The 15,872-nt window shown below is 45.7% G+C and overlaps 1 protein-coding gene across 1 annotated transcript; it reads left to right on the forward strand.

The window, feature by feature from the left end:
- Nucleotides 1-288: 288 nt before the first annotated feature.
- Nucleotides 289-10,109, forward strand: Kics2 (KICSTOR subunit 2). Its single transcript, XM_050131868.1, has 3 exons — nt 289-523; nt 5,680-5,965; nt 7,538-10,109. Exons 1-3 carry the CDS (start codon nt 289-291, stop codon nt 8,352-8,354), a joined length of 1,338 nt encoding a protein of 445 aa, XP_049987825.1. The 3' UTR covers nt 8,355-10,109.
- The last annotated feature ends 5,763 nt before the right edge of the window (nt 10,110-15,872 follow it).

Raw genomic sequence — 15,872 nt, forward strand, 5'->3', positions numbered from 1 at the left:
CGTCATCCGCGCTAAAGAGTCTCAAGGGGGACTGGGGTGCAGGAGACCTCACGGGGCCTGGAGGTGACAGCCTCGCGCTCTGTAGCGGGTCTCCGACTGCCAAGCTAGGGAGCCTCCTCCACCCTCCGCCTCCGCCACGCCCTCCGCGAGGTCCCGGAGCAACCCGCCACCCGGCAGCTCGCCGGCCCCGCCCCCGGCGCGCGCACGTACGCGACAGCGCAGGCGCGTCCCCTCGGAACCCGGAAGTGTGAGCGGAGCCACGTGGGTGGAGGCTGGCGCGCAGGTCGCATGGGGGAGTCTATCCCGCTAGCCGCCCCGGTGCCGGTGGAACAGGCGGTGCTGGAGACGTTCTTCTCTCACCTGGGCATCTTCTCTTACGACAAGGCCAAGGACAATGTGGAGAAGGAACGAGAGGTCAACAAGAGCGCGGGGGGCAGCTGGCTGTCGCTACTGGCGGCCTTGGCGCATCTGGCCGCGGCCGAGAAGGTCTATCACAGCCTCACCTACCTGGGGCAGAAACTAGGTACCTCCGCCCCGCCCCCGCCCCTTGAGGAGGAAGGAAAGGGGGTTCGCTCCCCGGTCGGCCGTGGCCCGGGTGTCCTGTCACTCCCAGCCGCGGGCTCCGCTCTGCCCAGGTCTCCTCCCACCGTCCCCTCCCCCTCCCGCGGCTGCCGCAAGCCCCGCCCACCGCCCTGCGCCGCCGCTGCTGCCTTGGTGGACTGGGTGGATGCTATTTGCTAGGCATGCCCCAAACCCCTTGGGTTTTTTGAACCGTGCGTGCATGGATCGGTTTCATAAATGACAAGTTAACCAAGTTCTGCGTCCCCCGTTCTAACTAGTGACACTGTGGACTGAGGAGTAAAACCAGGCCATGGAACCTAGTTAGGTTAATAAATACGACTTTTGTCTGGCCTCTTACACAAGTGGCGTCATGTCCCCTCTTCGTAGTACCTCAGTGCATATTTAGTAAATGAAGGAGTAAGTGGATCCTGGGCAGGAAACACTGCTCGTCCTCAAGTAAATCTTAATCCTGAAAATAAGACGGCAGGAACTCTTAACTGATTATCCCAAGAAACAATTGGTATCAGTTGATAAGGAAGTAATACATAAAAGCCAAGGGCTATGCATTCAAAGTATTATTTATAATAATTATGGAAAATGATAGCTGCCTTCCAGAGGATTGGGCTAGATTTAGTACTTTGGCGTCTTTTTGACTTGTTACTTATTAAAAGTTCAAGGTCCTTTCATGAATGGAAGGCACACATCCATGCCATAAAAGATTATTAAGGTGAGAGTGAGCGCCAGTTACACAGAGAGTTAATCCCTTTCTGTTGCCAGGGATCTTAACTGAAGGCTTGGGAAGCACTCAAGAGAAAGTGCTTCCTGAGATTATAATTTACGTAGTTTTTCAGATGACTTGTAACTTAGTGTGATGTTTATTGGCAAAAAGTGCCCAGGGATTTCACCCTCTCTAGTTTTCTCTCTACAGTGTTACCTCACACAAATATGCGGTTGGTATTCAGTGTTACAATTCCGTTTTCTACAGTGTAGTGAATTGTGCATGCATTTGTAGCTGTAGGTGATAGATCTCAAACCTGAACACCTGCCTCGAGTTATCACATCAGATGTATACATATAGTTTATTTAAAACTTGCACATGTATTATAATTCATATACTTTATTTTCGTGTATGTATATGATATGTATTTTAGCTGTAACACTTAAAGTACATAATATTCTGGCAGTGTGGGTTGTTTGAGGCTTTCCTACCTATAAAAAGTGAATATTGACTCAAATGCCATGATTCTTAACTTTTTGTTGTTGTTTGAGGTCATCCATACAAATGTATTAAAAGTTGCCAAGTTACGCCCCTCAAATATATGTATATTTATAACCAGAAGGAGAGAATAAGAGAACAGCTGGGTTTCCTGAAGTCCATTTGTGGATCCCAGCAAAAATAAACAAATAAAGTCTGCACTAAGTTTAAATCATATTCACCAGGTTTCTGTGTAAAGAGAGCTGGGCACTTCGGCTCTGAAAATTTAGAAGTCCTTTACTGTCATTGGTTGGCTGCATGAAGTGACCCTTATTGTGTAAAGTGCTGAGTTCTGCTTGAATTTCAGCTGTCTTGTAGGTGAGCCGCAGGGACCTGGCTTGCGGTTGACTGACTACATACCAGTTCACACTGTGAAACATGCCTGGGGACTCTAGGGCTCATCTAATAATGTTCTGAAAATGTCAGTTTAAATACTTCCTGACTTACACACTCAAGTGATAGTTATTTCAAAATTTAAACTTTAACATGTTTGTATTTATATAGTGATGCAAATGTGATTGCAATTGGACTTTATGATGATCAGAGAACGGAAAAAATGTTATTTAAAGCAGTACCATGTTCTATAATCGCTTTGCAGTTCATATGGTTTTCTTTGTTAAGCAAAGTGAAACAGTTATGCATACTCTAAAAATCTGAAACATGGTTTGGGAATGGTGGTGATACATGTCTTTAATCCGCCCTCAGGAGTCAGGCACAGGTGAGTTTGAGGCCACCTCATTTAAAGTTCCAAGCCACCTGGGGTTGCATAGTGAGACCCTTCCTCGAAAGACAAAACAAAAAGAAGCATGGTCTGACTAGTCTTTACATTTTTTTTGAAGGGATAATAGACAAGTAAAAATTGTATGTAGTCTCAGGCTCTCCAACTTGATGTCTTGATATACCTTATGAAGTGATCACTGTAGCAAGGCGGTTGATGTATCTTACCTCTTCATTCTTTCTGTAAGATCTACTGGGTTAGCGAATAGCAAGTGAGTTTAAACCAGTGTCGAGGTCCAACGTGCTCTGAGGCAGGAGTGTGGAGAATTCAAGGTCAGCTTGGGCAACAAAGTGAGACTTCGCCTGGGGGGGGGGGGGGAGTCTTTGACCTCTGTCTGAAGCTCCAGCTGCTGGTCCTGATTTAAAATGCAAGCATGGGCCTTTAACCAAAGGACAGACCTGAGGGGAGTCTTCTGTCACTGTCGTGGATCAGTCCTGAAAAACTGGGCATGACTCTTATCTTTGCTTTGAGGCCAGAAAAATTTTGGGAAAAGAACAGTGATTAAAATGTGCTGAGTGGACACAGTGGAGGATTGAGACTGTCCACCTCCCTGCCACTCGAGAATGGGAGTTTAAAGAAGTTTAACAAAGTTTGACAGTGCTCAGGATGCTTGACATGCTTTTCTTTTTTCTTTTCTTATCTTTTTTTTTTTTTTTTTTTTTTTTTTTTTTTGAGACAGGGTTTCTCAGAAAACTTGTAGCTATGGAGCCTGTCCTGGAACTCACTCTGTAGACCAGGCTGGTCTCAAACTCACACAGATCCGCTTGCCTCTGCCTCCCGAGTGCTGGAATTAAAGGTGTGCGCCACCACCGCCCAGCATGGTTAACATGTTCTTTATGATTTAAATTTCATATGAGATAAAAGGTTGAAATCTTGGAAAAAATAATGGCCGTTGATAACTAGAACATTCTGGAAAAAAAAAAAAACCTGAAACATCATAATTTATAAATTGAAAGTACTAGAAAGGTAAATGAGTTGGGTGTTTCTGTTGCTCCCCAGGAGGAAGGAAGGTTAGTCCTTATTGGGTATTAGAGGGTAGGGAGTCAAGAGATGGGGTTGTTTTGCCAAAAGTTTTGAGAAAAGAGCTGGAATTGGAGCATTTCCCTGCTGGTGACTGGTGTGGGTAGACCTGGAAAGGTATTGTTTGCGTTTGTGCTGTATTTCTGTTCCCCTCTGCTCAGAGGAGGGTAGGCTTTACTTTTTCAGTGCAAAGTTCAAGTTTTGCTTTGACCACCTCTTTGTTTGTTTTTTTGTTTAACAGTGGGTGTAGAGTCAAGGTCACCTATCTGCCTGTTAAATAGTAATTTACCATAGAATTTCCCAAGCTCAATTATAAAGTGGAAAGAAAGGGACCAGCAAGACCGAGTATATTCTTCCTTCCAGGACTGTTCAAAGTGCTGCCTCTTCTGTCTTTTCAACAATTCTGGTTTTACGGTGACAGTAACAGCATTTAAAGCTCAGAAGAGCTAGGTGGTTTGAATATCACACAGTATTTAAGTTTGGCAGTGAGGACTTGAAGTTGTCCTTTAGATTTGTAAACCTTTTGGCTTTTGTGTGATGCTTTCTGATACTGCAGTTTCATTTTCAGAGAATCTCCCATTGTGCAGCCTGACCCAGAACTCACTTTGTGGCTGAGGATCTTTGAATTTTGGATCCTCCTGCCTCTGTCTCTTGAGCTCTGGGGTTATAGGTGTATGCTGTCATAACTATCTCTGTATGACATTTTTACTACCTTCCTAATGTAGGGGATGTTTGTTCTAGACATGGGCACAGATGACTGTTCTATACCGATCACTACAAAATCAGAATACAGACACGGAGGACAGACTTCTGAGAACTATCCCCGCTGTTAGTGTAGCCATACCCCATGCTAATGAGAGAAAATATTTCTATAGAGTTAGGGATCGGAATGAAGTAGAGCTCCCAGATCAGGGGCCTTTAGATGTAGAGCTGCGCCCTGTGTCACGGTGTCAGTCGGTTCATTTCCAGCTTAGACAATAACGAGATCAACAAAACATCTGGATGAAGGTTTTCCCGGGAGATCAGACTTTTGGTGTTAAAACCTGGATCATCTGGGTAATAAGGGGTGTAAGGTTTGTTTCTTGAGACATAAGCCAAGAAGCGAAGTAAAAAAAAAAATCCTGAAATAAATAATTAAGTGGATATTTTTCAAATTCCTTCTAACTTTCAATCTTAATATATTTATAACAGCAATAACTTCATTTCACGAAAGCGCTCTGAAGGTAACAAAAGTCTCTGAGGCGTTTGTGCATTTGTAGAGATTGCCCTGTCAGCTCTCCCTGTTTCTTTTCATTCTACTAGTCTCGCTTCTGTCTCTTTGATGGGGGTCTAATGCTTAAGAAGATACCTGTGATTAGAAACATAGTTAGTCATATACAAAGTCACAAGTAGGTAAGCAATGCCTCTGCTGTTTGGTCCTTTTCAACCATCAGCAACAATGTAGCATCTCTGATGCCTGCTCAGGTTTCCTTGACGCCAGAGCAGCGGTTACTTATAATTGGTTCTTGGCCTTAATAATTCACAGTGTGGTGCTTATTCTGACGCCTGCATTGTCAGCCTTGTCAAGAGCGCTGCAGTCCCCCGCCCTGAGATCCCAGTGTGTGTTCTTTTTTAAAAAGATGTGTGAGCATTCATTCTCATTTCCTGGCACAGCCTGAAAGATAAGATTCAAGACAATTGCACCTCTGAAGAGCAAACAATGTGCTCTGGGCTACCAGTCCTAATGGAAGTGTTTGATAATCCTTGTGTGTATCTATAAAAAAGTATCTATAAAAAAGGAGAGCTTTTTAAAAAAAAGATTCAGGGTAATGATTCTAAAGAAGTTTTGAATGTCCATGGAGTGGAGTAGAGGGGAGTTGATACATGAGTGAGATGAATTTGTAGCAAGTGCTCAATTTTGACTTGTTCCTCAGTGAGGTGCTGACTTGGGTGTCCGTGCCCCAATCCTCAGTCCAAGCTCGCTGAGCTCCACAGGTTCTAGTACTTTCCATGTGGGGGCTGGGAGGTGCCAGGTCCTCCCGCTCCCTTCCTCACCTGTCATGTGCTTCTGCTGTCTGCTTCCCAGGGGGCCAGTCGTTCTTCAGCAGGAAGGACTCCATCCGCACCATCTACACGTCCCTGCATAACGAGCTGAAGAAGGTGGCCACAGGCCGAGGTGCCCCGGGAGGAACGGCTCCTCATGTGGAGGAGCTGCTGCCCCACCTGTCAGAGCAGCTCTGTTTCTTTGTTCAGGCCCGGATGGAGATCGCGGACTTCTATGAGAAGATGTACGCCCTCAGCACACAGAAGTTCATCAACACGGAAGAGCTGGTCGGCATTTTGGATACCATCCTCAAGAAGTACAGCTCCAGGTGAGTGTGGAGAGTGTGAGAATCTGTCAGCCCACAGGCTCTGGGTTTCCCCTCATTCTTTTTTTTAAACATTTATTTATATATTATATATACAGTGTTCTGTCTGCATGTTTTGCCTGCACACCAGAAGAGAGCATCAGATCTCATTACAGATGGTTATGAGCCACCATGTGGGTACTGGGAATTGAACTCAGGACTTCTGGAAGAGCAGTCGGTGCTCCTAACCTCCGAGCCATCTCTCCAGTCTCAGGAAGGTCCCTGTACCCCATTTCTATGTGCTCATTAAACAGCACGCAGCCGTTTGGCACTTTGGGGTTCAGTTAATCATGCTGAACAGCTCCCTCTGTATGTTTCCAGGAAATACAGAATTCTCACAGTAGAATGGTTACTTTGGGGCTGGAGAAATGGCTTCATGGGTAAGAGCGCCAGTTCTGATCACCAGCACCCATGTAGACAGCTGGGGCCCACTGCATGCACTGTACACCAGTGCTGTGGCTGTTGTGGACAGGAAGACACCGCACACACTGTACACCAGTCCTATGGCTGTCGTAGACAGGAAGATACCACACACACTGTACACCAGTGCTATGGCTGTCGTAGACAGGAAGATACCGCACACACTGTACACCAGTGCTGTGGCTGTTGTGGACAGGAAGACACCGCACATACTGTACACCAGTGCTATGGCTGTTGTGGACAGGAAGACACCGCACACACTGTACACCAGTCCTATGGCTGTCGTAGACAGGAAGATACCACACACACTGTACACCAGTGCTATGGCTGTCGTAGACAGGAAGATACCGCACACACTGTACACCAGTGCTGTGGCTGTTGTGGACAGGAAGACACCGCACATACTGTACACCAGTGCTATGGCTGTTGTGGACAGGAAGACACCGCACACACTGTACACCAGTCCTATGGCTGTCGTAGACAGGAAGATACCACACACACTGTACACCAGTGCTATGGCTGTCGTAGACAGGAAGATACCGCACACACTGTACACCAGTGCTGTGGCTGTTGTGGACAGGAAGACACCGCACATACTGTACACCAGTGCTATGGCTGTTGTGGACAGGAAGACACCGCACACACTGTACACCAGTCCTATGGCTGTCGTAGACAGGAAGACACCGCACACACTGTACACCAGTGCTGTGGCTGTTGTGGACAGGAAGACACCGCACACACTGTACACCAGTGCTGTGGCTGTCGTGTACAGGAAGACACCGCACACACGGTAACACCAGTGCTATGGCTACAGCCAATGTAATTTCTCCTTATTTGGAAAGAAATTAGTTACTTTTATTAAAAAGAAAAACCACAAAATAAAGGGTATTTTCTTAGGACAATAAGATGAAATGCCCAAGTTATGTCCGAGTTGTAAAAACAACAACAAACAAACTCACCGACTCTAGACCCTCTGAGCCCAGGCTGGCCCTGACTAATAGCGTCACTTGTCCCTCGGTCTAGTCTGGGTTTATGCTCTTGCTGTTTTGTTAATTTGAAGGTTTCTCCCTGTGAAGTAACATTGCTACTGATTTCTGTCCATCCCCTCCCCTCTAGATTTCACCACCCTATCCTCAGCCCTCTGGAAAGCAGTTTCCAGCTGGAAGTGGGCGTGCTGAGCCATCTCCTGAGGGCCCAGGCCCAGATCTCCGAGTGGAAGTTCCTGCCTTCCCTGGTGACCTTGCACAACGCTCACACGAAGCTGCAGAGCTGGGGCCAGACCTTTGAGAAGCAGCGGGAGACCAAGAAGCACCTGTTCGGAGGGCAGTCTCAGAAGGCCGTTCAGCCCCCACACCTCTTCCTTTGGTTGATGAAACTCAAAACCATGCTCCTGGCCAAGTTTAGCTTTTACTTCCACGAGGCACTGAGCCGACAGACGACTGCTTCAGAAATGAAAGCGCTGACGGCAAAGGCTAACCCAGACCTCTTTGGGAAGATCTCCAGTTTCATCAGGAAATATGATGCTGCCAATGTGTCCTTAATTTTTGACAACCGAGGCTCAGAGAGCTTTCAGGGTCATGGCTACCATCACCCACATTCCTATCGAGAGGCCCCCAAGGGAGTGGACCAGTACCCAGCCGTAGTGTCTCTGCCCAGTGACAGGCCTGTCATGCACTGGCCCAATGTCATCATGATCATGACAGACCGGACATCCGACCTGAACAGCTTAGAGAAAGTGGTCCACTTCTATGATGACAAAGTCCAGAGCACCTACTTCCTGACCCGCCCAGAGCCCCACTTCACCATCGTTGTCATTTTTGAGTCAAAGAAATCCGAGAGAGACTCCCATTTTATTTCCTTCCTCAATGAACTCTCCCTTGCCCTTAAAAACCCCAAAGTGTTTGCGAGTCTGAAACCTGGATCCAAAGGTTAGCAGGAGCTAGCTCAAGGATTCTCCAGACTGGATACAGTGTTCTTAGTTGCTCTGAAGGCAACAGTGGTTTGTGACTAGAACTTACGTTCACTCATGCTTCTTCCCGAACTGAGCTGAAGACAGCTCCTCCCTAATCATGTTGCACACTTCAGAAGCAATGAAGACCAAGAATGGAATCTCCAAAGAGTCGTCTAGGAAGTGCCATGGCTACTGTGTATCCCCATGTCCTGGTTGTCCTGTCTCTCGTGTAGCTGGAATAGTTAACGATCTGTCATGTATCTGTCTAGATTTTTTGTTATTATTCTGAACATTGTGCCCTAACGCACTTCTCAACATATTCTCTCTGTGTGTCTGAAGAGCAGCCAGGATCAGACATCAGATGGGACTGTTTGACTTTCATCAACGCCCATATTAACCAGTTTTACAAGTAATCTAATTAGTATTATACTGTAATTAGAATCTGGGTGAGGAATTTCCACCAGGTGGTGAAGTGGAGATGATTGGTTGGTTGGTATTGACCCTTATGGCAATAACCAGTCACAGGCTCTTTTCAGGTGACTGCCACACTCTTCCTCTTATCTTCAGAATGTTTGGTGTTATTCTGTTTGGAGTCAGCCAAGCCGTCATGCAGGGTTTCTCCACCCCGATTTACCCACTTGATGCCGCTGCTTTACCGAACTGTGTTTGCTCATGTCTGCTTACTCTCAGGTTTAGAAAGCTTGCAGCCATGTGTCTGTAGCCATGTTTTAGTTTCTCGCACAGCACAGCTTTTATAAAGTCAAAATGATGGTCCTGATACTTCGTGCTTGCTACAAATCAGTTGTCTTCATGTCCAGTCCAGTCAGCCCGTTAGCACGTCTGGACCTGGTTTATTGCCTTCTGCGATTATGTTCAGATGCAGTGCCACGCATCTGGGGATAGGCTGCTCTGTGTACTTCCTGTGTGTGTCACAGGAAGCGGACAGAGCCATGTGGGGATCGTTTCTAGCTTATTGATTCAGAAGGAAAAGAAGCCACCAAGAATCGAGCTGTCACCATCGGCTATATCCTTCGTACTTGCTGGGTATGTCCTTCAGAGCTGCGTAAATGTCCTGTCAGAGCAAGGCTTTGGCCGTGGTCGTGTGGAGCCACTGTCCTAAGGGGTGACCACAGAGCACGAGGACCACACCAGCAGCCGTGGAGCCCTCCAAGGCCCGGGCAAGTGCTGGCTCGGTGTTCTGGATCTCCCCTTTCCGCATAAGCTAATTAAGTCAGTTTTCTTTAAACAGAAAGTTTAAAGTTTGCATTTTCTCCAGGTTCTATACAAATACAGACAACATTTATTATAGTGACCTTACATTTAAAAATTGAAAGCATTTGGAATTAAGAGCCAAATCATTTTCCTTCCTTTTGTGTTTTGCCGAAAACCTGAAAAATAACTCTTGGTATGTATTTTTTTTTTTTTTCTGGATAAAACCACCATTAGCCTTAATGATATGGCTCCCTAGGTACCTAAAAAAATAAAGACTTCAGTGGACCATGGAGGAATGTAAATAAAACACACACACATATATAATCATACTTAAAATTGTCAAATGTATACCTATTTGAATTGTATATTTATTTTTAAACATATTTTTGAGTAATACAAGAGATATTTACAAAGAACAGAAAGCAGATATGAATATTAATGAGACAGCACAGACTCCTAAGTCCCTGCAAAGAAGAGTACTGATACTTTAATTTTGAAGCTCCTCAATAAAGTTTTATAATTATATATCTCTCTATATATATATTTTCTGATCAAGCAAATTTTATTGTACATGTTTGAAGGGTTCTTCTCCAAGAGCCTCCTGAGTTAGGAAGGCTGGGTTGTGGGTTCCTGTGGGGCCCCCACACACGTTACATTTAGACTCAGGTGTAGACACCTGGACCAGCGCACAGCTGGTGGGCATCCTCCCTTGGGCACAGGAGATGCCAAGGTGAGCTCTTCATTTCGTCGATACCGGCTTCTTAGGTCTGTGTGTTGGTTTCCCCTTCCAGGGCCTCTCATCCTGCAGGTTGGGCCTCTCTGCCACCTCCTCTGTTTCTTCTAGCATTTCTTTCCCCCTTAGCCAAGCTCTTGTGCTTCGGGGGAGTCAACTTTTTTGACTTGTTTGACAGGCATGGCCTGTGGGGATAAATCTGCATCCTCCTCTTCCTGCTCTGCTTCCCAAGGTAGATCTGAAGTCTTTTACCATTCCTGGGCACCAGGGAACAACGGGGCTGAGCCAGACTGCAGCTGAAAGTCACAAGGCAGGACGGGGGCCTCCAGGGGAGCGGTGACACATGTATACACACAGATACAAGCTGCCCATATGTTCAAGATAAGAAGTGATGTGTTCCTCGGATCGCCCTCTGGAAGCAGGACCGAGATGGTCTGTAGTGCCTGCTTTGCCGATCGCAGAGGAAGGGTGCACATTTTCCCTGACCTGCCTCTCTGACTGTTACTTCTAAACCACAGCCTGATGAATTCTGGGTAACTGGAAATGTATCCAACACTGAGTTTGTCTGGAGGTCCACTGAGGAGTGTCATGTTTTAAGGTGGTATTGGTTAGTAGATGAACCCTTAGTGGCTTTGGCTTTGTTTTTATGTGGACCAGCCTAGTTTCTGACCATGTCTTTTGGGAGAATATGTTCTAATGAAGCCAGATTGTTAACTGGGGAGCCAAGGCTCTTGGTATACTGGAAAATTTACCTTCTGAGAAAACAAAAACAAAACAAAAAAACCGGGACTTACCCTCCTGCTCACTCCCCTACTTAGATAATAATATATATATATATATATATATATATATATATATAATCTAACATATATATGCTAAAGTCTAGCCCGCAGTATGGGAGTCTGTTACTTTGGTGTGTCTGCCTCAACTTCGTAAAGTGGGGCCAAGAAAACATAGGCTGCCTTTTCCCAGGGTTCGGGTGGGGTGTGAGAAGGCCGTGTATGTGAAGTCGTGTTGGAAATGGACGGGAAAACGGTTATCAATAAAAGGGGAACCACTCTTCCCTGACTTAAATGTGAATTCTCATGTTCTCTTCCTTCTCATCGAGCCTGAGGAACCCCTGCACTCCGTGACAGACAGATGGATACCTAGATGACACTCAGTGTGTCCAGATCTTCATGACTCGTGCTTCCTAGTTTTTTATGGTTGGTTGATAGCGGCATTTCAGATCTACGCCACTGCCCTTTTATTGGGCTGCTCTGTCGATAACACAGAGGTGTGCTCAAATTGCTCTCTGTGACTGTGTCTGTGTCTTACTTCCTACATAGGTTGAATGACAGAGGTTACAAAGTGTGGATGTTCTCGTTATTTATAATTTATTAGCCGGATTATATGTCTACCATCTTAAACTATTGGGTTACCTTGGAATGTAGTCAATTTGATTTCTGACTGTTTTACCTTTTTTGTTTTTGAATGTTACATCTTTGTATTTCTTTTGCCTTACATTTTTTTCTTTCAGTTATTTTTATTTATTAAAAATTTCCACCTCCTCCCATTCTCCCATTTCCCTCCCATTCCCTCTCCAGTCCTAAGAGAAGTCAGGGTGCCCTGCCCTGTAGGAAGTCCAAGGCCCTCCCCCCTCCATCCAGGTCTAGGAAGGTGTGCATCCAAACAGACTAGGCTCCCAAAAAGCCAGTACATGCAGTAGAATCAAAACCCGGTGTCATTATCATTGGCTTCTCAGTCCGCCCTAATTGTCAGCCACATTCAGAGAGTCTGGTCTGATCACATGCTCGTTCAGTCCCAGTCCAGCTGGCCTTGGTGAGCTCCCATTAGATCAGTCCCACTGTCTCCGTGGGTGGACGCACCCCTCGTGGTTCTCACTTCCTTGCTCATGCTCTCCCTCCTGCTCTTCATGGGCCTTCTCTCATAGCCACACTGACGAATATCTTCCATATCACCATAGAACCTTCATCTGGCGATGGGTGGAGATAGAGACAGAGACCCACATTGGAGCACTGGACTAAGCTCCCAAGGCCCTGTTTTTACTTTTGTGCCCCCTTTTGGCACTGCTTGTAATCAGAATCACGGCCTTATGGGCGCTGGGCAAATGCAGGATCTCAGTGTTATGTCCCCAGCCTCTGTTTTACCTTCTTGGTGCCGGAGAGCGAGCCTAGTTCCACGTTGTAGGGAGGACTGGGTCGCTGACACTGTAGCCCCTGTCCTAAAGCAGTCTTAAAAATAGTTCTTAGCATGTTTAGAGACCTGTGAATTGTTTTAAGGAATAGATCTTTATGCTTATAAGGGATTTTTCAGTTTTTAATTTTTAAAAATTTTTGGAATTATAATAAAGAATTTCTCTTCGCTGTCTTCCTTCCAACACCTCAACACCTCTTATGAACCCTCTTTGCCCTCTCTCACATCCATGGTGACTTTTTTAGTTGGTCTCTCTCTCTCTCACACACACACACACACACTCCTAAATATATAAATACAACCTGCTCAGTCCCTTGAGCTCTTGTATAGGATAACCAACTGGGCTTTTCCCCAAGGAAGACTATTTCTCCTGTTCTCAGCATTCCTCAGGTTTTTTTTTTTTTTTTTCATCTTAGGCTTAACTTTAGATTTGAAACAAAACAGAGCCATTTTCCATCTTGACACAAGATAGTCTATGTAAATATTATGACTTTCCCTTCTTGCTTCTGGCTATTTTTCCCCCTTTGCTGTTGTCTGTTTCCCTTGCTTTCCTTTCTCCCCTCCTTTCCTGTCCCTTCTGCTGTGTTCCACGGATCTACTTTTGCTCCGTGCCTTCTTCACCTTGTGTTTCAGGGAGCCAGAGCATGCCCCAGTGATTCGCTCCAGCTTGAGGAAAGCCACATCCGACACTAACCATTTTTTATTTTGGTTTTATTTTCTCAACTAGTAGGTCATTTTCAGTAAGGCAAGAAAACAGGACAAGGTTCACGTCGCCCTTATTGGGGTGAGTGTAATGGTGTCCCACCCATCATGAGTCCACACCCTTTAGCCAGCTACAGCAAAGCAGGACTGTATTTAACAGATAAAGTTAGCTGTAAAATCTAATTCAGATAAAAATCTTTCCAAGCTGTGACAGGCTGTCAACTTGACACATCTGGGAAGGGGTAACCTCAGCTAAGGACCTGCCCCCATCAGATCGGCTTGTGGGCATATCTGTGGGGTATTTTCTTAATTCCTGATGATGTAGGAGAGCCCAGACCACTGTAGGCAGTACCATCCCTAGGTAGGTGGGTCTTAGATACGTGATTGAAGGCAAGCCTAAAAGCCAGCAGTAAGCAACATTCCTGCATGGTCTCCACTTCAATTCCTGCCTCAAGCTCTGGTCCTGACTTCCCTCGATGAAGGACTGGCACCCGCAAGTTCAAGTAAACCCTTTCCTTTCCAAAGTGCTTTTGGCCACAGTGTTTATCACAGCAATAGGAAGCAAACTAAAACGGTGTATTTTTGTGATACATTTTTTAAAAATTAGAGATTGTTGTAGACGGAGACTGCGTGTTCGTTTCCAGCTGCCCAGGCCCCAAATAATCACACAGAAACTGTATTAATTGAAACACTGCTTGTTCAATCACTTAAGCGCATTGCTAGCTAGCTCGTATATCTTAACCCATTTCTATTATTTTATATTTTGCCACGAGGCTCGTGGTTTATCAGTACTGGTGTGCTGGTGGCTGGCTATATGGCATCTCTCTGACTCTGCCTACTTTCTCTCTACATTTCTGTCCTGAAGAAGCTTCTTTATTAACCAATGGCAATAAAACATATTCACAGCATACTGAGGGGATTCCCATATCAGATTATGTTTGCTTTTTTTCTTTTCTTTTTTTTTTAGGTTTTTTTCTTTCTTTCTTTTGAGACAAAGTTTCTCTGTGTAACAGCCCTGGCTGTCCTGAAACTCACTCTGTAGACCAAGCTGGCCTCGAACTCAAATATCCACTTACCTCTGCCTCCTGAGTACTGGGTTTAAAGGCGTGCATCACCACTGCCTGGCTAGTGTTTTTTTTTTGTGTGTGTGTGTGTGTTTTTTGTGTGTTTTTTTTCCCTAATTAGTGTATAAGAGCATTAAATTAGTCTCTGATTTTTTTTTTCCTTCTTTAAAGTCTTAAGGATCCGGGCTTCCTCCCTTCCTTTCTAAATGAGAACTTAAAAGCCACACTAGGCGACTAATCCTCTGCAGAAGCCCTGTAGGCAGAGTGATTTTGCTGTTCCTCTTTTACTTTTCTGCTGGCTTCCTGTTACCAATATAATTATTCTGTGGCCCCGTGCCGGATTTATTCTGAGTAAGTTCTCCAGAGGAAATGAGTCAGAAGAAACGGACTGGCTGAGCTCCTCTGTTGTGGAGACTTCCCTTGGTATTGTGCAACCCCGCGCGGCGTCGTTAGTGGACGCACCGTGACTTATCCGCCTGGTTCCTCAATCTGGTTTGGATGACACGGCCTGTTTTGGGGGTGCTTTAAGTTGAAAGCCATATAATATCTGTAAGATATCAATGCTGAAGAACAGAGGGAGGCAAATAGTGGCCCTTTTTGGTAACCCTCTCCTCCACATGAGCCGGGGCTCTGAACACTGGCTGGCTCAGAGTGGGTCCTGGCAGCAACTGCCTTGGAGTGCACGCTTCACGGCTCCTCACTGTCATGAAAAGTCTTACGTTATTTAAAAAAAAATACATATTCTATTGTTCTCTGTAGTGTATGGAGAACATCTATCTAAAATATATCTCTGTTTAACCTTTAAAACATACCTAATATGGCCACAACTTTGATTGGTAAATGACTAGCCACTAAACTGTATTTGTAAGTTACGTGCCCCGAGTGCGCCCCGAGTGCAGAGAAAGAGCGGGACCTGCCATCGGGAGGAAGACAGTCCTTTCGCTAACTTTGTCCCTAAGGATAAGTGTGCATTTTTGCTGGTCTGGAAATTGTAGCGTGGTTCCGGAATGCGGTCTTGTTTGAAAGTCTGATTTGATCTGAGATTGCAGGCGTGCAGCTGGTTGACCTGTGTCTATGAGGGACACTCCAATCCCTCTGGGCTCACATTGGTCTCAGTGGCTCTCTAGGCTCAGTGTTTGCTGTGCCCAAAGCAGAAGCAGAAGGGGGTGTGAACGGCTCCTTTGCAGTGTTCCAGTGTTCACTCAGCTAGCCGCTCGTTCACACAGTAACTGTGGGACCTTAACTGTGCCAACGCTGGGGACTATCAGTACGCAGAGCTTGCTCTGAGCACTCTGGCAGCCAGCCAGCCAGCCAAACAGCCAGCCAGACGCTAGAAAGGCCTGTAACCACTACAGCAAGAAACAGATCTCAGACTTGTTACACTTAAATCTTCCCTTCACATTTTGCCTGAGCTGTGACTCTCAGGTTTCAAGAAACCTGCCTGTGGATGACTGGTTCACCGTCTATCAGAATCTCCTGTGGGCAGAGACAACGTGAGAGTAACTTAGTGGGTGTGGAGAGCCCTACAGTGTGTATCTCCAGCAAGGTTTCAGTTACTGGTATTGCAGGCCAAGGGTTGTACTTCCAGAGCAG

Source organism: Alexandromys fortis, unplaced genomic scaffold (assembly GCF_014885135.2).
Source record: "Alexandromys fortis isolate MF-2015 unplaced genomic scaffold, M_Fortis_MF-2015_v1.1 scaffold_371, whole genome shotgun sequence".
NCBI classification, from domain to species: domain Eukaryota; kingdom Metazoa; phylum Chordata; class Mammalia; order Rodentia; family Cricetidae; genus Alexandromys; species Alexandromys fortis.

What these genes read in the sequence shown, in the direction of transcription:
- Kics2 (XM_050131868.1), top strand. Translation starts at nt 289, where the DNA reads ATGGGGGAGTCTATCCCGCTAGCCGCCCCGGTGCCGGTGGAACAGGCG. An exon ending in CTACCTGGGGCAGAAACTAG is followed by an intron (nt 524 to 5,679) that starts GTACCTCCGCCC and finishes TCTGCTTCCCAG; the next exon opens with GGGGCCAGTCGTTCTTCAGC. An exon ending in CTCAAGAAGTACAGCTCCAG is followed by an intron (nt 5,966 to 7,537) that starts GTGAGTGTGGAG and finishes CCTCCCCTCTAG; the next exon opens with ATTTCACCACCCTATCCTCA.